The 15,294-nt window shown below is 37.8% G+C and overlaps 1 protein-coding gene across 1 annotated transcript in view; it reads left to right on the forward strand.

Moving 5' to 3' along the window:
* Positions 1–10,645, forward strand: part of LOC127620676 (IQ motif and SEC7 domain-containing protein 2) — a 136,373-nt gene extending 125,728 nt beyond the window's left edge. Inside the window, exons 12-16 of the mRNA XM_052093872.1 lie at positions 2,161–2,260; positions 3,599–3,760; positions 4,464–4,655; positions 8,776–8,825; positions 9,452–10,645. Of these exons, the coding sequence (XP_051949832.1) occupies positions 2,161–2,260; positions 3,599–3,760; positions 4,464–4,655; positions 8,776–8,825; positions 9,452–10,645 (1,698 nt within the window). The remainder of the gene's footprint in view (positions 1–2,160; positions 2,261–3,598; positions 3,761–4,463; positions 4,656–8,775; positions 8,826–9,451) is intronic.
* Positions 10,646–15,294: the final 4,649 nt, after the last annotated feature.

Here is a 15,294-nt window from a genome sequence, read left to right on the forward strand (position 1 = left end):
AATCAAAAGAAATCAGCCAAGAACTCAGAAACATAAATTGTGGACCTCCACATGTCTGGTTCATCCTTGGGAGCAATTTCCAAATGCCTGAAGAGACCACGTTCAACTGTATTGCAAAAAGAGCAAATCAAACCCAGAACAACAGCAAATGACCATGTGAAGATGCTGGAGGAAACAGGTAGACAAGTATCTAAATCCACAGTAAAACGAGTCCTATGTGGACATAACCTGAAATGCCACTCAGCAAGGAAGAAGACAATGCTCAAACTGCCATAAAATCGCCAGACTACAGTTTGCAAATGCACATGGGGACAAAGATCTTACATTTTGGAAAAATGCCTCTGGTCTGATGAAACAAAAATTTAACTGTTCAGCCATAATAACCATTGTTATTTTTGGAGGAAAAAGGGTGATGCTTGAAAGCCGAAGAACACCATCCCAACCTTGAAGCATGGGGGTGGCAGCATCATGTTGTGGGGGTGCTTTGCTGCAAGTAGGACTGGTGTACTTCACAAAATAGATGGCTTCATGAGGAATGAAAATTATGTGGATATATTGAAGCAACATCTCAAGACATCAGCCATGAAGTTAACGCTCAGTCACAAATAGTTCTTTCAAATGGACAATGACCCCAAGCATACATCCAAAGTTGTGGCAAAATGGCAAAAGATATCAAAGTCAAGGTATTGGAGTGGCCATTACAAAGCGTGGACCTCAATCCAAAATTTGTGGGCAGAACTGAAAAAGCATGTACAAGCAAGGAGGCCTACAAACCTGACTCAGTTCCAACAGTTCTGTCTGGAGGAATGTGCCAAAATTCCAGCAACTTATTGTGAGAAGCTTGTGGAAGACAACCCAAAATGTTTGATCCTAGTTAAACAATTTAAAGGCAATGCTACCAAATACTAACAAAGTGTATGTAAACGTCTGACCCACTGGGAATGTGATGAAAGAAATAAAAGCTGAAATAAAAGCTAAAATCATTCTCTCTACTATTATTCTGACATTTCACATTCTTAAAATAAAGTAGTGATCCTAACTGACCTAAGACAGGAAATGTTTTCTACGATTAAATATCAGGAATTGTGAAAAACTGAGTTTAAATGTATTTGGCTATGGTGTATGTAAACTTATGACTTCAACTCTATGGTTTCACCAATGACCATACATCAACTGAACTCGATTTACCGACACCTATACTAAATTATGAAATCTAAATAATAGAGCTTATATCAAATACAAAATTCCAGCCTGTCATGTTAGAGGGCAACACACATTTAAAGAACGTCTGCTGGAAATAAGCAGAGTTGGGGGAAAAAAACGATACTTTGAAAAAATAAATGCAAGCAGCAAAGAAACTTTCTATATAAAAGCTTTTTTATTATTTGTCATTTTTTAAGGTTCATTTCAGTAGATTAATTATAAATTAATTTGACTGATATTAAAATGTAGTCATGGCAGTTTGTCTGAAAGAACCCAACACTGATGTTATAAGCATGATTTGTACATAGTCTGGAGCAGGTGGGTGCAAATACGAACATTTTCATGAATCTGAAAGTTCACATCAGATTGGCTTTACGAACAATTGACACAAATATTTGTTCTGCTCATGTTTCATGAATGAATTGTTCTCATTTGCTCCAACAGCACAAGAAAAATCAACTATTAAATTTTCACAACTTTGCAAAAAGAAAATTAATTGAATGATATGGATTATGACAGTCAGTAGAGGAATTGTTTTTTTATTTACTGTTTTTTATTTACTGTTCTGTACATTCCTTTAGCAGCTGTATTTGAAACACCATCGCTACAGTGTTGACTAGATTTTTTTCAGTCATAATATTAGAATAAAATGGCCAATCAAGCAGAAATATGGTATGTATAGAGGTACCTAACTACCTTTAACTGTTGAGGCTGCTGCCATTGTGGTTGTTGTAGAAGACATTACAATGTTCAAGTGTGGAAATAAAATTTCCATGTTTACAAATAGTAGTTTATAAGTTTTTACTGGCTTTTAGAAGTCAGAAACTTAAAATAATATTCATTCTAACTTGAAGTAATCACAGCATTATTCACCAGTCTCAAGCAAACAGTGGATCTGGTTCCAATGGTATTTGTGCTCAATGCACTCAAGATATACCCTTCTGTTCCCTCCTGCAGGTTACGAAGATCTTTCAGAAGAAGAAGACGTCGGTGACGTACAGTTTCAGACAGTCTTTTCCCCTATTGGAGACGCAGGTTCATATGTTCCAGAATTCCTGTAAGTGAATTCATCCCTCCATCTGTCTCACCATCTGTCCCTCCTCCTTTATTTATACTATCACTCCACACCAGCTCATTTATACAGTCTCTGCTCTCATCCACTCCATCACTCCATCTTATCTCAGAGCTCTTGGAGTCGTTATCGTCTCCATGCTTTCATGTAGTTGGTGTTTTTGGCAGGGGCATAGATTTGGAGTAACCCCCCAATACTCAAGACTAGCAGGTACAAACAACCCCCCCAATATTTATATCATGATCAATTTAAGGATATGTAGAATTACTTTGAATAGAGTGACTATTTGCACTAGGTGTAAAAAGTACCTGCCACACAGCGCAGCTATTTGCACTAAAATAGGCTGGTGGAAACACAGAAATTGAAGACAAACTGCACCCCCTTGTGTTACTGCAATGGCATAGTGTGTTAAGACAATGCAGATGTGTTTTTTTTTTTTTTTAATGCGGATGACCCGGTTTTGATTCTCCCTTTTCTCCCACATTTCCCCATACTGTCTCCACTCTTAATATTTCCTTTAGCACTACTTATAATAATACAATTATATAAAGGTTGATTAACTTGCGGTGATTTGGCCACAGTGACGGTTGGGAAATTGAGAGAAAGGTTTGACGTTTTTTTTGGTGGAAGCTATAGTTTTAGTGCAGTTAACCATTGTGCTATTACAGTAATATGGTGTTAATGTTGTAACCAAGTTTAATTTTGTGGTGATTATGATTTTACTACACAAAATCACATTATGATTATGATTTTGAGTACTATAGTAAAGCCATGGTAAATGTTTGTAAGGTTAGGATTAAGTTTAGGGGTAGGGGTTGGTGTAGGGTGTCTGTGGAACTCTAAATAAACACACTGCAGTGACCTCTGCCTAATTTTTTATCCATTTGGGTTAAATATTGGTATTTTAAATCTACTGTGAGTCTGTCATAATTAAACTAAAAAACTGAAGTCCCCCCACTGCTCTACAAGTTGCTTCACTAACAGCGCTTCATTATTACTGTGCTGTTTCACTGTGAAACTGTGGACTGCTCAGTAGACCATTTTGCATTGCTAGGTGAAGACGGACTGTAAAAAAATGTATCTTTATTCATAAGATTGTTGGATAATTCTGAAATCTAGGTAATGACACTGCAGGTATAGCCTACAGTCAGCCTTGCAGAGTAACAGATTACTTGTAACACTGCATGAGTTTGTTTACATATCTATGGAATTGGTCTGAATGAGAGATCTGTAACTAATTACATAAAGCAAAGCACATCCCTCTTTATCTGGGTTTCTCTGTAATTGACTGTGCTTTATCCTCTATTTCTTGCTCTCGCTCAGACTACCCTCATGGTATCAGACTGACATCAGCAATGCCTGGCAGTGAGCGTAAGGTTCTGATTGTGTTCAACGCGCCGAGCCAGCAGGACCGAACACGCTTCACCAGTGACCTGCGAGAGAGCGTTGCTGAGGTTCAGGACATGGAGAAATACCGCGTAGAGTGTAAGAAATATTTTTAAATGTATTGTTGCTTCACACATGACAGCTTAAAAGGCTGTTATGGGTTTTTTCTATTTGCAAGATAATTACTGAAATTTGCTGGGTAGGAAATAAATTATTCATTGGGGTTAATGTTCAGTTACCATTAGTGAATCTACAGCACCACGGCAACAGGATATTGTGACGTTTAGTAAGTTGAGTTGTAAGTTTAAAGTCTTAAGTGAATGCTGTGATTAATTGTCTGAGTTCCGCAAAATAAAGACAATAAATATAGACAACACATCTTTCTATTGCATTGTTTTCACTGGCTGTATGCTAAAGAAAACAGTTCAATTCATGACCCACCATTATCGTTTTGAATTGAACACTGAACGGTTACTGAAATAATCTGACCTAAATTTACTAGACGCTTATATGATAACAATTAGTTAAAAATACACATTCATAAATGGGGTTTGTTGGAATTAATGGTATTTTAACAATTTGTTATAAAAATATGTTTTAAAAGATTTGAGTGTTTTAGTATGTAAATAGTATGTAGTTAAGTAAATGATATAGGGTTTGAGTGCACTAAGCAGAATCCTGTAGAAAACACTGAGAATGTGAATAGTTTGTGCGCAATGAGAACTGTAAAATTCAGCTTTGCCATCATTAACCCCAACCCTCTTCTCTCTGCTTTCCCTTACTGTTTTCTTTCTCTTTGTAGCTGAGTTAGAGAAGCAGAAAGGTGTGATGCGTCCAGGGCTCTTAAGTGGAGATGTGGGTGGGGTTGGCGGGATGAAGACTGAGGCTGTGAACGGCACTCTGGGTAGGCCCAGTCTGGATGACACGTACGCGACAGGGGAGGGGCTTAAACGAACAGCACTTAGCTCCTCGCTGAGAGACCTCTCTGAGACAGGTACAGCACACACAAACCTTCTATTAAGACATAAACACTTTCTTTTAGCTATTTAGAAGTTAAGCAAGACAGTTCATCTCCAATGGCAGAAATATTCATAAATAAATTAGGGCTTGCCAATTTAACATGTTAATTTAGTACAATTAATATAATAAAATTATATTATAAGAATGAACACATTTTAACATGCCAACTCACCTGTATGTAAATTATGTAAGTATTCTTTGCATATATTTTGATTGATTAATCAACATATCATGTCATTAATTTTATGTACATTTTTAATCAATTGACAACCCTAAGATAAATTCATAAGAGGCATTCTGGAAGTTGTTATATACTGAGATTATGAAGTACAGTGTGACAGACACTGCCCTCTAATGGCACATTATGTCCTTACATAATATTTTTGCAATAGTCTTCTGAATAGCATCCTACCATACTACTGTTATTATTTTTGCAGTATTTAGCATGTTTACTGTGCACAATATTTTCAGTAATTTCTGCATGCATAGAAAGCCCAGATTACCTGATAAATATACCAAAATATGCAGTACAGAACAGATCATACTGTACTTTACCTCAAAACCTGAGTAATGCTCTCAAAAATTAATGCTCAAAAATGCTCTCAGCCTGAACTTCCATTTCCAGTAGATGAATGACCTGAAATATCAACCATGATTTATCTTGACTCTGACATCCAAAAGTGAAGACATTTTTAAACAAACATTCAGAAATAACCATATTTGTTTCAAAAATGAATACTGGATGCCACTTATTGAATTTAATATGTGAAGTCATGTGACAAAAAATATATCATACTATTTAAATGCTTACTATTTCACATTGTACATTTTTTTTAAATCATTAGGCAGAAATCAGTGTTTACAGTATGGCTGCCCCCGATCAAAGATTGTCCTAGGCGACTAGTTGTCATTAGTTCAAGCCATTAGTCGACTAGTTGTCGCAAGTTTATGATATGAATTTAATTAATTAAATATACACTTTTTGGGGGACATCAGAAAATGGTTTGTGTTCCAGGGCTGAGAAAGAATAAATAACATTGCTAACATTGTTCTACATTACAGAGAAATACTAAACCATAATAATGAGCCTTTAAAATATTAATTTTACAAGCGCACACACGAAGTGAGATGCAGCATCACCAGCAAAAGCGGTAATGATTCACAATGTGTCAAAAACCAGCAAGTGACTGTCTGAACATTTTGTTAATTTATATAGAGAAATGCACATTAGAGTTTTGCCGACAGACAATGATCTTGGGGATCGATTATGGTCAGAGTGATAGCTGATGCCTTTGACCATGACAAGATGATATTTGGCTTGTATTCCCGTTAATATATTAAATTATTATTATTATTATTATTAGGCTATTATTATTATCAAATTAATATTACAAATAATTTGCCCATAGACACACGCTTGAGGAAACACACTTTATTATATTATTAAGAGCAGATGACTAAAAAGCCGTCTGTGCATGTGTGACACGCTGTTTGTATGGAGGCGTGCAGTCTCGTGGATTACGCGCATGTAAAAGGTTCTCACTCTTTCTTTGCTTCAGTCTTCTGAATCTTTTTTGCAAGAACAGTAGCATCTATGAGTGCTGCAAATGGCCTCAGACATCTCAGTTCACTTTATTTCCACAGAGCAGTTAGTTGTGAATGCAACTCTGCAGCCTATACATCTGTGATTAAATCATAAAATAATACAAAAACACGTTCACTTCAAACCATGATTCATATTTCAGTGATTATTATCATCGTAATAATTATTATTTTTACATTTATAATTGTTGTGTTTATTATTATAATTTTTTGGATCACTTCGTTATTTTAATTGCTTTTTCATTTCATTTGGAGTGCAATTTGAATTTAGAAATGTATTTCATTTAAGTTTTTCATTTTTAAATAGATTCATATTTTCAATGCAAAAATCACGAAAGCAAGAATATTCACCGATCCCTCAGTCCGGGAGTTGCTGGTGTAATTGGATTTTGCGATATATTCAGTACTGTGCAAAAGTCTTACATAAGATGTTTCACAAAAACTTTCTTTTTTGTTGTCTTTAAATGGTTATTTTTATCTTCTGCTTTAGTGTTAATAAAAAATATCTATTTTAAATTCCCAAACATTTCTTTTGCGAATAGAATAGAATAGAATAGAATAGAAGAACAGGGAGCCCTGCATCAGATGGCATGTTCCCCCACAAAACCCCCCCTCTGAACATGGATTCAGTATGGGATTACATGAAGAGACAGAATCAATTGAGACAAATAGAAACAAATAGAGATCTGTGGCGATCTATCCAAGATGCTTGAAACATTTTATCTGCCAAGAACCTTAAAAAACTGTGTCCAGATGTACCCAGGAGAATTGGTGCTGTTTTGATGACAAGGGTGGTCACACGAAATATTAATTTAGGTTTGTTGTTTTTTTACTGCACTTTGTATGACGTTAATTGATCGATCAAAACTATTTATGGCATTACTTTTGAAAATATTTTCACTATACAAAGTTTTTCACAAGTGCCTATAACGTTTGCACATTACTGTATATATTTAAGTAATATCACACCAGCAAGAGTGCGACATGGCCCTACATCAGCACCGCTGTGATTAGACCGCTGGCATGAGGCCGCAGGTCTCATAATTATATGTAGGGCCATATAGCACTGTTGATATATAAATGTTGTATAGTGAAAATATTTTCAAATATTTCAGCAATGTCCTCTGCCATTTTAAACAGTGTGTATCCAATGTGGAAACTCAGTAAGCGCCTTGAGTTCTGTAATCAAACAGTCTGTTGTGTCTCTCAGCTGTGATGAGCCTTAATTCTGAAATTGTTAATTTAAAGCCATTTAAAACAATATCCTAGCTTAAGTAATGTAGTGGTATTACAAGAGGTCACGGAGCGCTGTTCTATGTAACTCCTAACAGATATGCACTACTCTTACACTTTAGTTTAGAATGGCAGGAACACAAGTGGAGTGATACACGCACAGTGAAGCATCCGAGTTCTGATGCTGTCAGACCATCAGTGCTAATGGAACGTCTCTCGTTCAATCAGGTTTGAGGACCGGAACTAACTGTTGTGTGTATATATATATATATATATATATATATATATATATATATATATATATATATATATATATATATATATATATATATTTGTGAACTGTTGTAAAGCCATCTTTCAAAACACACATTTAATTGCACTTAATTTTTTTCCAGTTTCATTTGAATTTTTTGTTAAAATAAATACAAAATAAAGTTCAAGGTTTGAAATCAAGGTGTCTTGCTTTATTGTGTAGGCCTAACCCTGCTTAACGAAAATTACACTATAGTACTACCTAGCTTTCAACCAGCGGTAATAACGGTGTTCGTCGGTTTGAAAGTGAACATGCAGTAAGCAAGGTACTAATTTAGCATCCCCACTCCTCACGAACACTTGGATAAGCCTAATAGCATATATATATATATATATATATATATATATATATATAGGTTATCTAACGTTAGAGCGAGCAGCCATGCTAAGTGCCTAACATTAGGCTAATTACATGTTTCAGATGATAAGCCATGTTTGAAATCAATGAATTATTGGCGAACATTTGCCTGCAGATGTTCTTAGGGTCATCCTTTACCCTCTCAAAATGATCCCACACTTTTCCAGCCCGACATAATTAATTACTGCATGGACCAGCCATGTAAATAATCATATCTGTCCATCACTGATTGTGTGACTTTGCCACTTCCTGTGGAGTTTTTTTTTTCTGCGACCAACTTACCGATCAAAACTTGGTCAACCAAGACTCTTCTCATCAACTAACATTTGGTTGACTATTAGGGGGCAGCCATGTTTATAGCACAATATACTGTAATAAATACACTGGCATTCCATCCCAGACATAACCAAATGTATTTGTGCTGACTGTCTTTTGACAGTAACACTCTGAGGTCATTTTCCAATATGAACTGACATTTGAGTACAAAAATAACTATTTATTATAAACTGATCATCCTGGGTCAAACACCTAATATGTGGTGATCAAAAATATTTAGTTTCTTCTATGACCTTTGACCCTGACCTTGCAGGAAAGCGAGGCCGTAGAAACAGCGTTGGCTCTTTGGATAGTACCATTGAAGTAAGTAAGGCAGCTCTATTAACGGCAACAAATACATTCACGTAAAATGATCCTGTTTTGCAGCATGGGTCATCTGTTTTTTAGCCAAAATGGCTTTGCATGAATTTGTTATTGAAATGCAGCATGTTTCAAAATTATTGTATTGTGATTGTGAATGCTGTCCTCTAAGTCTGTGTAAAAACATACTAATGTCTTCGCTTTGAATATTGCATGTCTAATAAGGTCCTGTATGATTGCTAATAATGACCAATCCATTGCTTTAGTAAAGTAATGGCCTAATCAATGCTTTATACTGCAGGGCTGCTTCTGTTTCAGAGGTTTAGTTATGTTTTACCTGCTGAATGAGAGGTGTTCTAATGAGTAAGCTTCACTTTGTTATATATGGTCAGTTGCCACTAACATGTGACTGCTTTGTGGCTTTTCTAACTTGGTAATTTCAAATTGTTCATGATATGTTAGAGGGCTGTATTTTGTTCTAGAAGGCTTTTGGTTTGTCTCCTACCAGGAGATGTGTGTAAGGTGAAGTTGCATGATTCTGCAGGGGTGTGATCCTCCATCTATTTTGAAAAATGTTCAGAGAAATGATTGTCTCTGCTCTTTTGTGTCTGTGTTTGTGCACACTGTAGGGATCCATCATTAACAGCCCACAGCCACACCAACGCATACCCATCGGGGGTGCCATTCCTGGCTGCTACGGGGTGGAAGACTACCGGCCTCACCGCCCCATCCTGAGCCCCGGAGTAGGGGTGGGGGGTGGGCCGGGGCAGCTTCACAACGCCGTAGGGAACATGGGTGGAATCCCTGGAATCGGCGATCGAGGTGGGGGGCAGGGGAGCAGTTCTGGGGGGAGCAATTCAGGTTCCTTCCTGGGCTCCCTGTTTGGCAGCAAACGCTCCAAACCCCCTGCTCCCCTTACACCCCCCGGGCCACAATACCCGGCCCCCGTGCCACCGCCTACTACAGGAGGGCCACCACCCCTATCCCCCTCCGCCCTCAGCCAGTCAGACCCCGGTGGGCCATCCAAAATCCAATCACTGCACGCTCAGTACTGTCACAACAACTTTGGCCAGCCTCCGCCCCCATACCACCATCATCATCGGTATCACATGCAGATTTCCGGCCCGGGCCATCAGCCCGTTACCCACCATATTTTGCAACGAGGGTCCCTCCCACGGCACGGGCAACCTGCTCCTTCTCACGCCCAGCTCCAGCAGCAACTATCCCATCATGCTATGCAGCAAGGCCGCTACGGAAATATAGCCTGCACCCCTCCACCTCTGTCCCCGCATTCACCCCATTCCCCCATTGCCCCGTTCAACTTCTACCACGTACACCCCGTACGCCATGCCCGCGCACCCGGTCCTACCGGAAAGCTTCCACTCACCCTGTCTCACTCTCAGCCCCATCCACACGCCTACTCCCACGTTCACTCTCATACCCACAACCATCCCGGCCACGCCCACAGCCCTCACCCACTACTGCATCACTCTGCCCATCAGCCTCACTTCGTCTTCTCCCCACCCCCTCAGGCACCATCCGCTATTACCGCCCGCCACATACCACAGGGTACCGGCCACTACGTACCACAATACCCGCCCCTCTCCTCCATCCCGCCTCCTCCACTACACTCCCCATTACCTCCTCCGTCCTCCCCACATACCCCTCTCACCCCTCTCACACCATTATCTCCACTCACTCCAGGACCCCTGGGGGTGCAGTCGGGCGGCCCAGTGGGCGGAGGAGGAGGCGGGCCCAGCAACAGCAGCACGGGCGGCAGTTCCAAATCCAAACCTATCAACCGCATCAGCACGGTGGTGTGAGGGTGAGCCATGGCAGAGGGTACAGGGTCAAAATCCCAACGCAGAAGAGCCGAAGTCAAGGCAAGAGGAAGCACACCATACTCCGACTCTGTTACTTCCACATCCGCTTCCCTCATGTGTAGAGCCTCACAAGAAATGAAGAGAGCGGGAACCTGGTCGGCTACATTTCTAGCCTGAACCTGAGAGTGTTTCTAGGAAACACTCTTGCTGTTAGCTGCCATTCAAAACATAGGCTGTGTGATAGCATCTAATCTGCATCAATTGAAGGTATAAGAAGCCAAAAGTGGTGGAGGTAGATTCTCTTTAAGGATGAATTGTTTTTGAAGTTTGATATTTCTTGTGCATTGCTGCCAAAGGAAGAGATTACAGGAGGAAAGGGGGGTGCCAATGGAAGTCAGACTAAAAATCCTGATTTGAACCATGCTGAAGCACACAGAAGGAAGCTGTGAGGAGGATGTTGACATTGACAAAGCTGGATTGATGTGTGGAAAATATAATAAGTACTTGAACTGAACTTTTCCATTTGTAGTCTTTTTCAGTTTTCATGTGTCTCTGACAATCATTTCAGGGTCAGTTACAAATAGTTTTGTTTGATACATTCCTCAAAATTTTCAAACATATTTCTCAACTGAAGTATAAAAAGGGCCAGCATGCACTTAGAGAAATGCCAGACACTTTATTTTTAATGTGAAAGACTATTGTTTTGTTTTCGAAAATACTTATTTTCATTTAACTTGTGTGTGGGGGACTGGTAGGGGATCACAGAGAAAGCTTCACTTAAATCTTCATGTCTACTGGGGTACCACTTTTATTTTGAGGCTGAAGTTGCTGGGGGTCAAGTATGCAATAAGTCAGCCATACTAGTGTAAAAGCAGTATACCGTTTTTTGTTTTGTTTTTTGATGACCTCAGTGGAGTTATGTAATCTGAATGTGTAGAGAAAGGTGTAAATTGTTTAGATAGATTTTATATTTTATAAGAACTTTCAATATACACTCTTAATGTGTGACTAATAGCCAACAATCACTGATCAGTACGCATAAATTACAAAATCAACACTTCTTCTGCTTATAATCTGCCACCTGTTACCTCAGCATCTGTACTTCCCTTATAATGTTGCCGTTTCACCATTCTTTAACTATTTAAACAATCTCACCTGACCAATGAAACATTTATATTCGGCAATTCATTACATAACCTTAGTGCCTACTGTAATGGTTTGTCATTGGAGGTTTGGGATCAGTGGTTACGTAATGCACCTGGCTATGTTCTCTGGATAACCTGTGGAGAAATAGGATGTACGTATAGAGAAAGTCAGTGAAATCTTGACATGAATACTATACTTATGGACTCAGTTTTGTACAGCTTCAAAACAATGAGACTGAAATGTGTTACAGATATCTTAAATACTTAGAAGTTAATATTCAGAAACTGAATATAAAAAAAGAACGTCCCGATATGGGTGATTTTATGGGTGAATTTATGATGTCAAATACTACTGATATAATTCTTGCTATTTTTGGTGTAAAAGCTACTACTAATATGATCTATGGATATGTTTTAGCAGAGTGATGTGCTGATTGTTTTTGAGAGCTTTTTTTAGACCAATCAACAGGTTAGACTTTCTTGTGTACAATTAATGTCTAACAAACTAATTGGACTGCTGATTTCAGGTAAATGTTTTGCAGCAAGTTTTTAAAGCTATATTATCCATGTAAAGCTGTATGATCTGTGTAAAACTCCTTGTTGCCAGAAGCCATACACACTTACTTGAGCAGCTCGCTCTTTTAATATTGTGAATTTATGCCGAGTTTCATGTCCAATGTCAGTGCCCTCTTTATTTTTTATATATAAAAAGCGTCTTTTAGGGACCTATATTATGCACGTACACACACATACACGCACACTCATTCACACTGAGAAGCTGTTAAGCCAATTTTAAATGTGAAGATCTTTTTTATTCTGTGCTGAAAGTTTCTCGTTATCCACATACATTAGTTAAAGTTAATCAGTGCCTAGGATTCAAAGTTCTACAACCATCTGCACTCATCCAAATAGACCCTTTTTCTTTTCTCACCACCCCCCAATGACCAATATTATGGAGGACGAGGATTGCCATTATTAAAAATAAATACATTTATAAATATATTTGCAAATAATGTAAAAAATAAAAAGAAAGCGTACATATAAATACAGAAATAAATGTTAAAATCTGACATAAGCATTTATACTTTTATTTCCTTATTTATGTATAATTGTAGTAATTTATTTCCACATTTATTTATTCCCTTAATTATTTATTCGTACATTTATTTATTTTTACACATATTTATTTCTACATTCATTCATTTCCACACTTCTTTGTCTGTATGGTATTGGGGGGGTGTGCTTTATCCCTGAGGCATAGCAGTCAAACTCTGAGTGCTCCAGAGTGGACCTTTGAGGCCACAGTGAAATTTTGTGGTTGAAAAAATTGAATACAATTGAAACATAGTCACAGATGGGTGTGGGCTTGCATTAAGAGATTGTAAAATGTACCTGGCTGTGAGTTGAGTGAGTTTAATGGGAAATTAATATCTGTGTTGAATGAATGACTTAGAGGTCTTATATCAAAATCTTAAATCCCTACTGTTTAACATAATGTATATCTCTATATAGACCCTGCAGGGATGTCCTGTACTCTCCTGAAAAGTTTGGTCAACAATCTGAACTAAAACTGCGACTGGAATACTCCAGGGCTCCAGACTGCATCCAAATTTTTGCATTTTGTGACCGTTTTTCCCATCAGTGCAATTACATTTTATTATAGGTCCCACTGGTGCGACTTCAGTGTTGGCCAACTTTCTCTCTCTCTCGCTCTTCTCTTATAAGCTGTCATTTTTTGTAAAGCAATATCAACCGGCAAGCGTTACAAAAGTGAAGCGAAACAGCATTGTGCGCTATCTGGATTAATCGACAGAGTTGCGTGAAGGCAAAGCAGGTGCGTTTACTCACAGACTGGTCTTGAGCTCTCAACTGCGTTTCACAGTGTAAATCTTTAATGGTACTTGTCCACTGGCATTTTTTCAACTGTAAATGCGCATATTTAAGATTAAAATATGCAAAGTTATTTTCTCTGATGAAGCCCAATTCCGACTGTTTGGGACATCTGGAAAATCGATAGTCCAGAGAAGAAAAAGTGAACGCTACCATGAGTCCAGTGTCGTGCCAACAGTGAAGGATCCTGAAATTATCAATGTGTGGGGTTGCTTTTCATCCAAGGGAGTGGGCTCTCTCACAATTCTGCCCAAAAACACTGCCATGAATAAAGAATGGTATAAAAATGTCCTGCAAGAGCAACTTCTTCCAACGATCCTGGTGCAATTTGGTGATGATCTGTGCATTTTCCAGCATGATGGAGCACCATGTCACAAGGCAAGAGTGATAATGAAGTGGCTCGGAGATCATTACATTGAAATTTTGGATCTGTGGTCAGGCAACTACCCTGATCTTAATCCCATAGAGAACATCTGGTCAATCCACAATAGGCGAGTGGACAAGCAGAAGCCCACAAATTGTGATAAACTCAGAGCACTAATAAGGCAATAATTGATCGCAATCAGTCAGGATTTGGCCCAGAAGCTGATATCCAGCATGCCAGAGCCAATTGCAGAGGTTATGAAGAACAAGGGTCAACACTGTAAATATTGACTCTTTGCATATATTGAATGTTTTTGCCAAAAAAAGCCTTTAAAACTTATGAAATGCTTATCATTGTTTTCCAGTATACCATAGAAACGTGTTAAAATAATCTACAAATACTGAAACAGCAAACTATTGATCGTTTAGTATACGGAAAGCAATGTGGTAGACAAAACACACTTGCTGTACATGCTACAGACGCACCCCAAACCAGCAGTAGTGTTAAAAGATTTTGACATAAGTCCTCTATCTATAAATAAGTTATTCATTAAATACAGATATTCATTTCCCATTAAACTCACTCAACTCACAGCCAGGTACATTATACAATCTCTTAATGCACGCCCACCCCCATCTGTGTCTATGTTTCAATTGTATTAAATTTTGTCAACCACAAGATGTCACTGTGTCCACCAAGCTACACTCTGGAGCACTTCAACTGCTGTGCCTCAGGAATAAAGCACGCACCCCTCAGTTCCATGCGGATACATTTTTTTTCGAAATAAATAAATGTGGCAATAAATAAATGTAGAAATAAATAAATGTGGACATTTTTATATATGGAAATTAAAAACAAAGTGAAAATATGTACATGAATAAATAAATGAATGTAGAAATAATTAATTAATACAATTATAAATAATATGGAAATAAAAGTATAAATTCTTATGTATGTCAGATTTTAACATTTATTTATGAATTTATATGTACACCTTTTTTATTTTTTTATATATATTTAGCAAAATATTTATTTTTAATAACGACAGTATTCGTCCTCCATACATTATGGACCATTCTCTCTCTATAAGCACAGAATCATTTGCAGTATTATGTTAAGGATGTGTTTACTTTGAGGCAGTTATTTTCATTCTTAATACTTTACAACAAAAAAAAAACAATATATATATATATATATATATATATATATATATATATATATATATATATATATATATATATATAAATATA

Source organism: Xyrauchen texanus, chromosome 27 (genome assembly GCF_025860055.1).
Source record: "Xyrauchen texanus isolate HMW12.3.18 chromosome 27, RBS_HiC_50CHRs, whole genome shotgun sequence".
NCBI lineage: Eukaryota > Metazoa > Chordata > Actinopteri > Cypriniformes > Catostomidae > Xyrauchen > Xyrauchen texanus.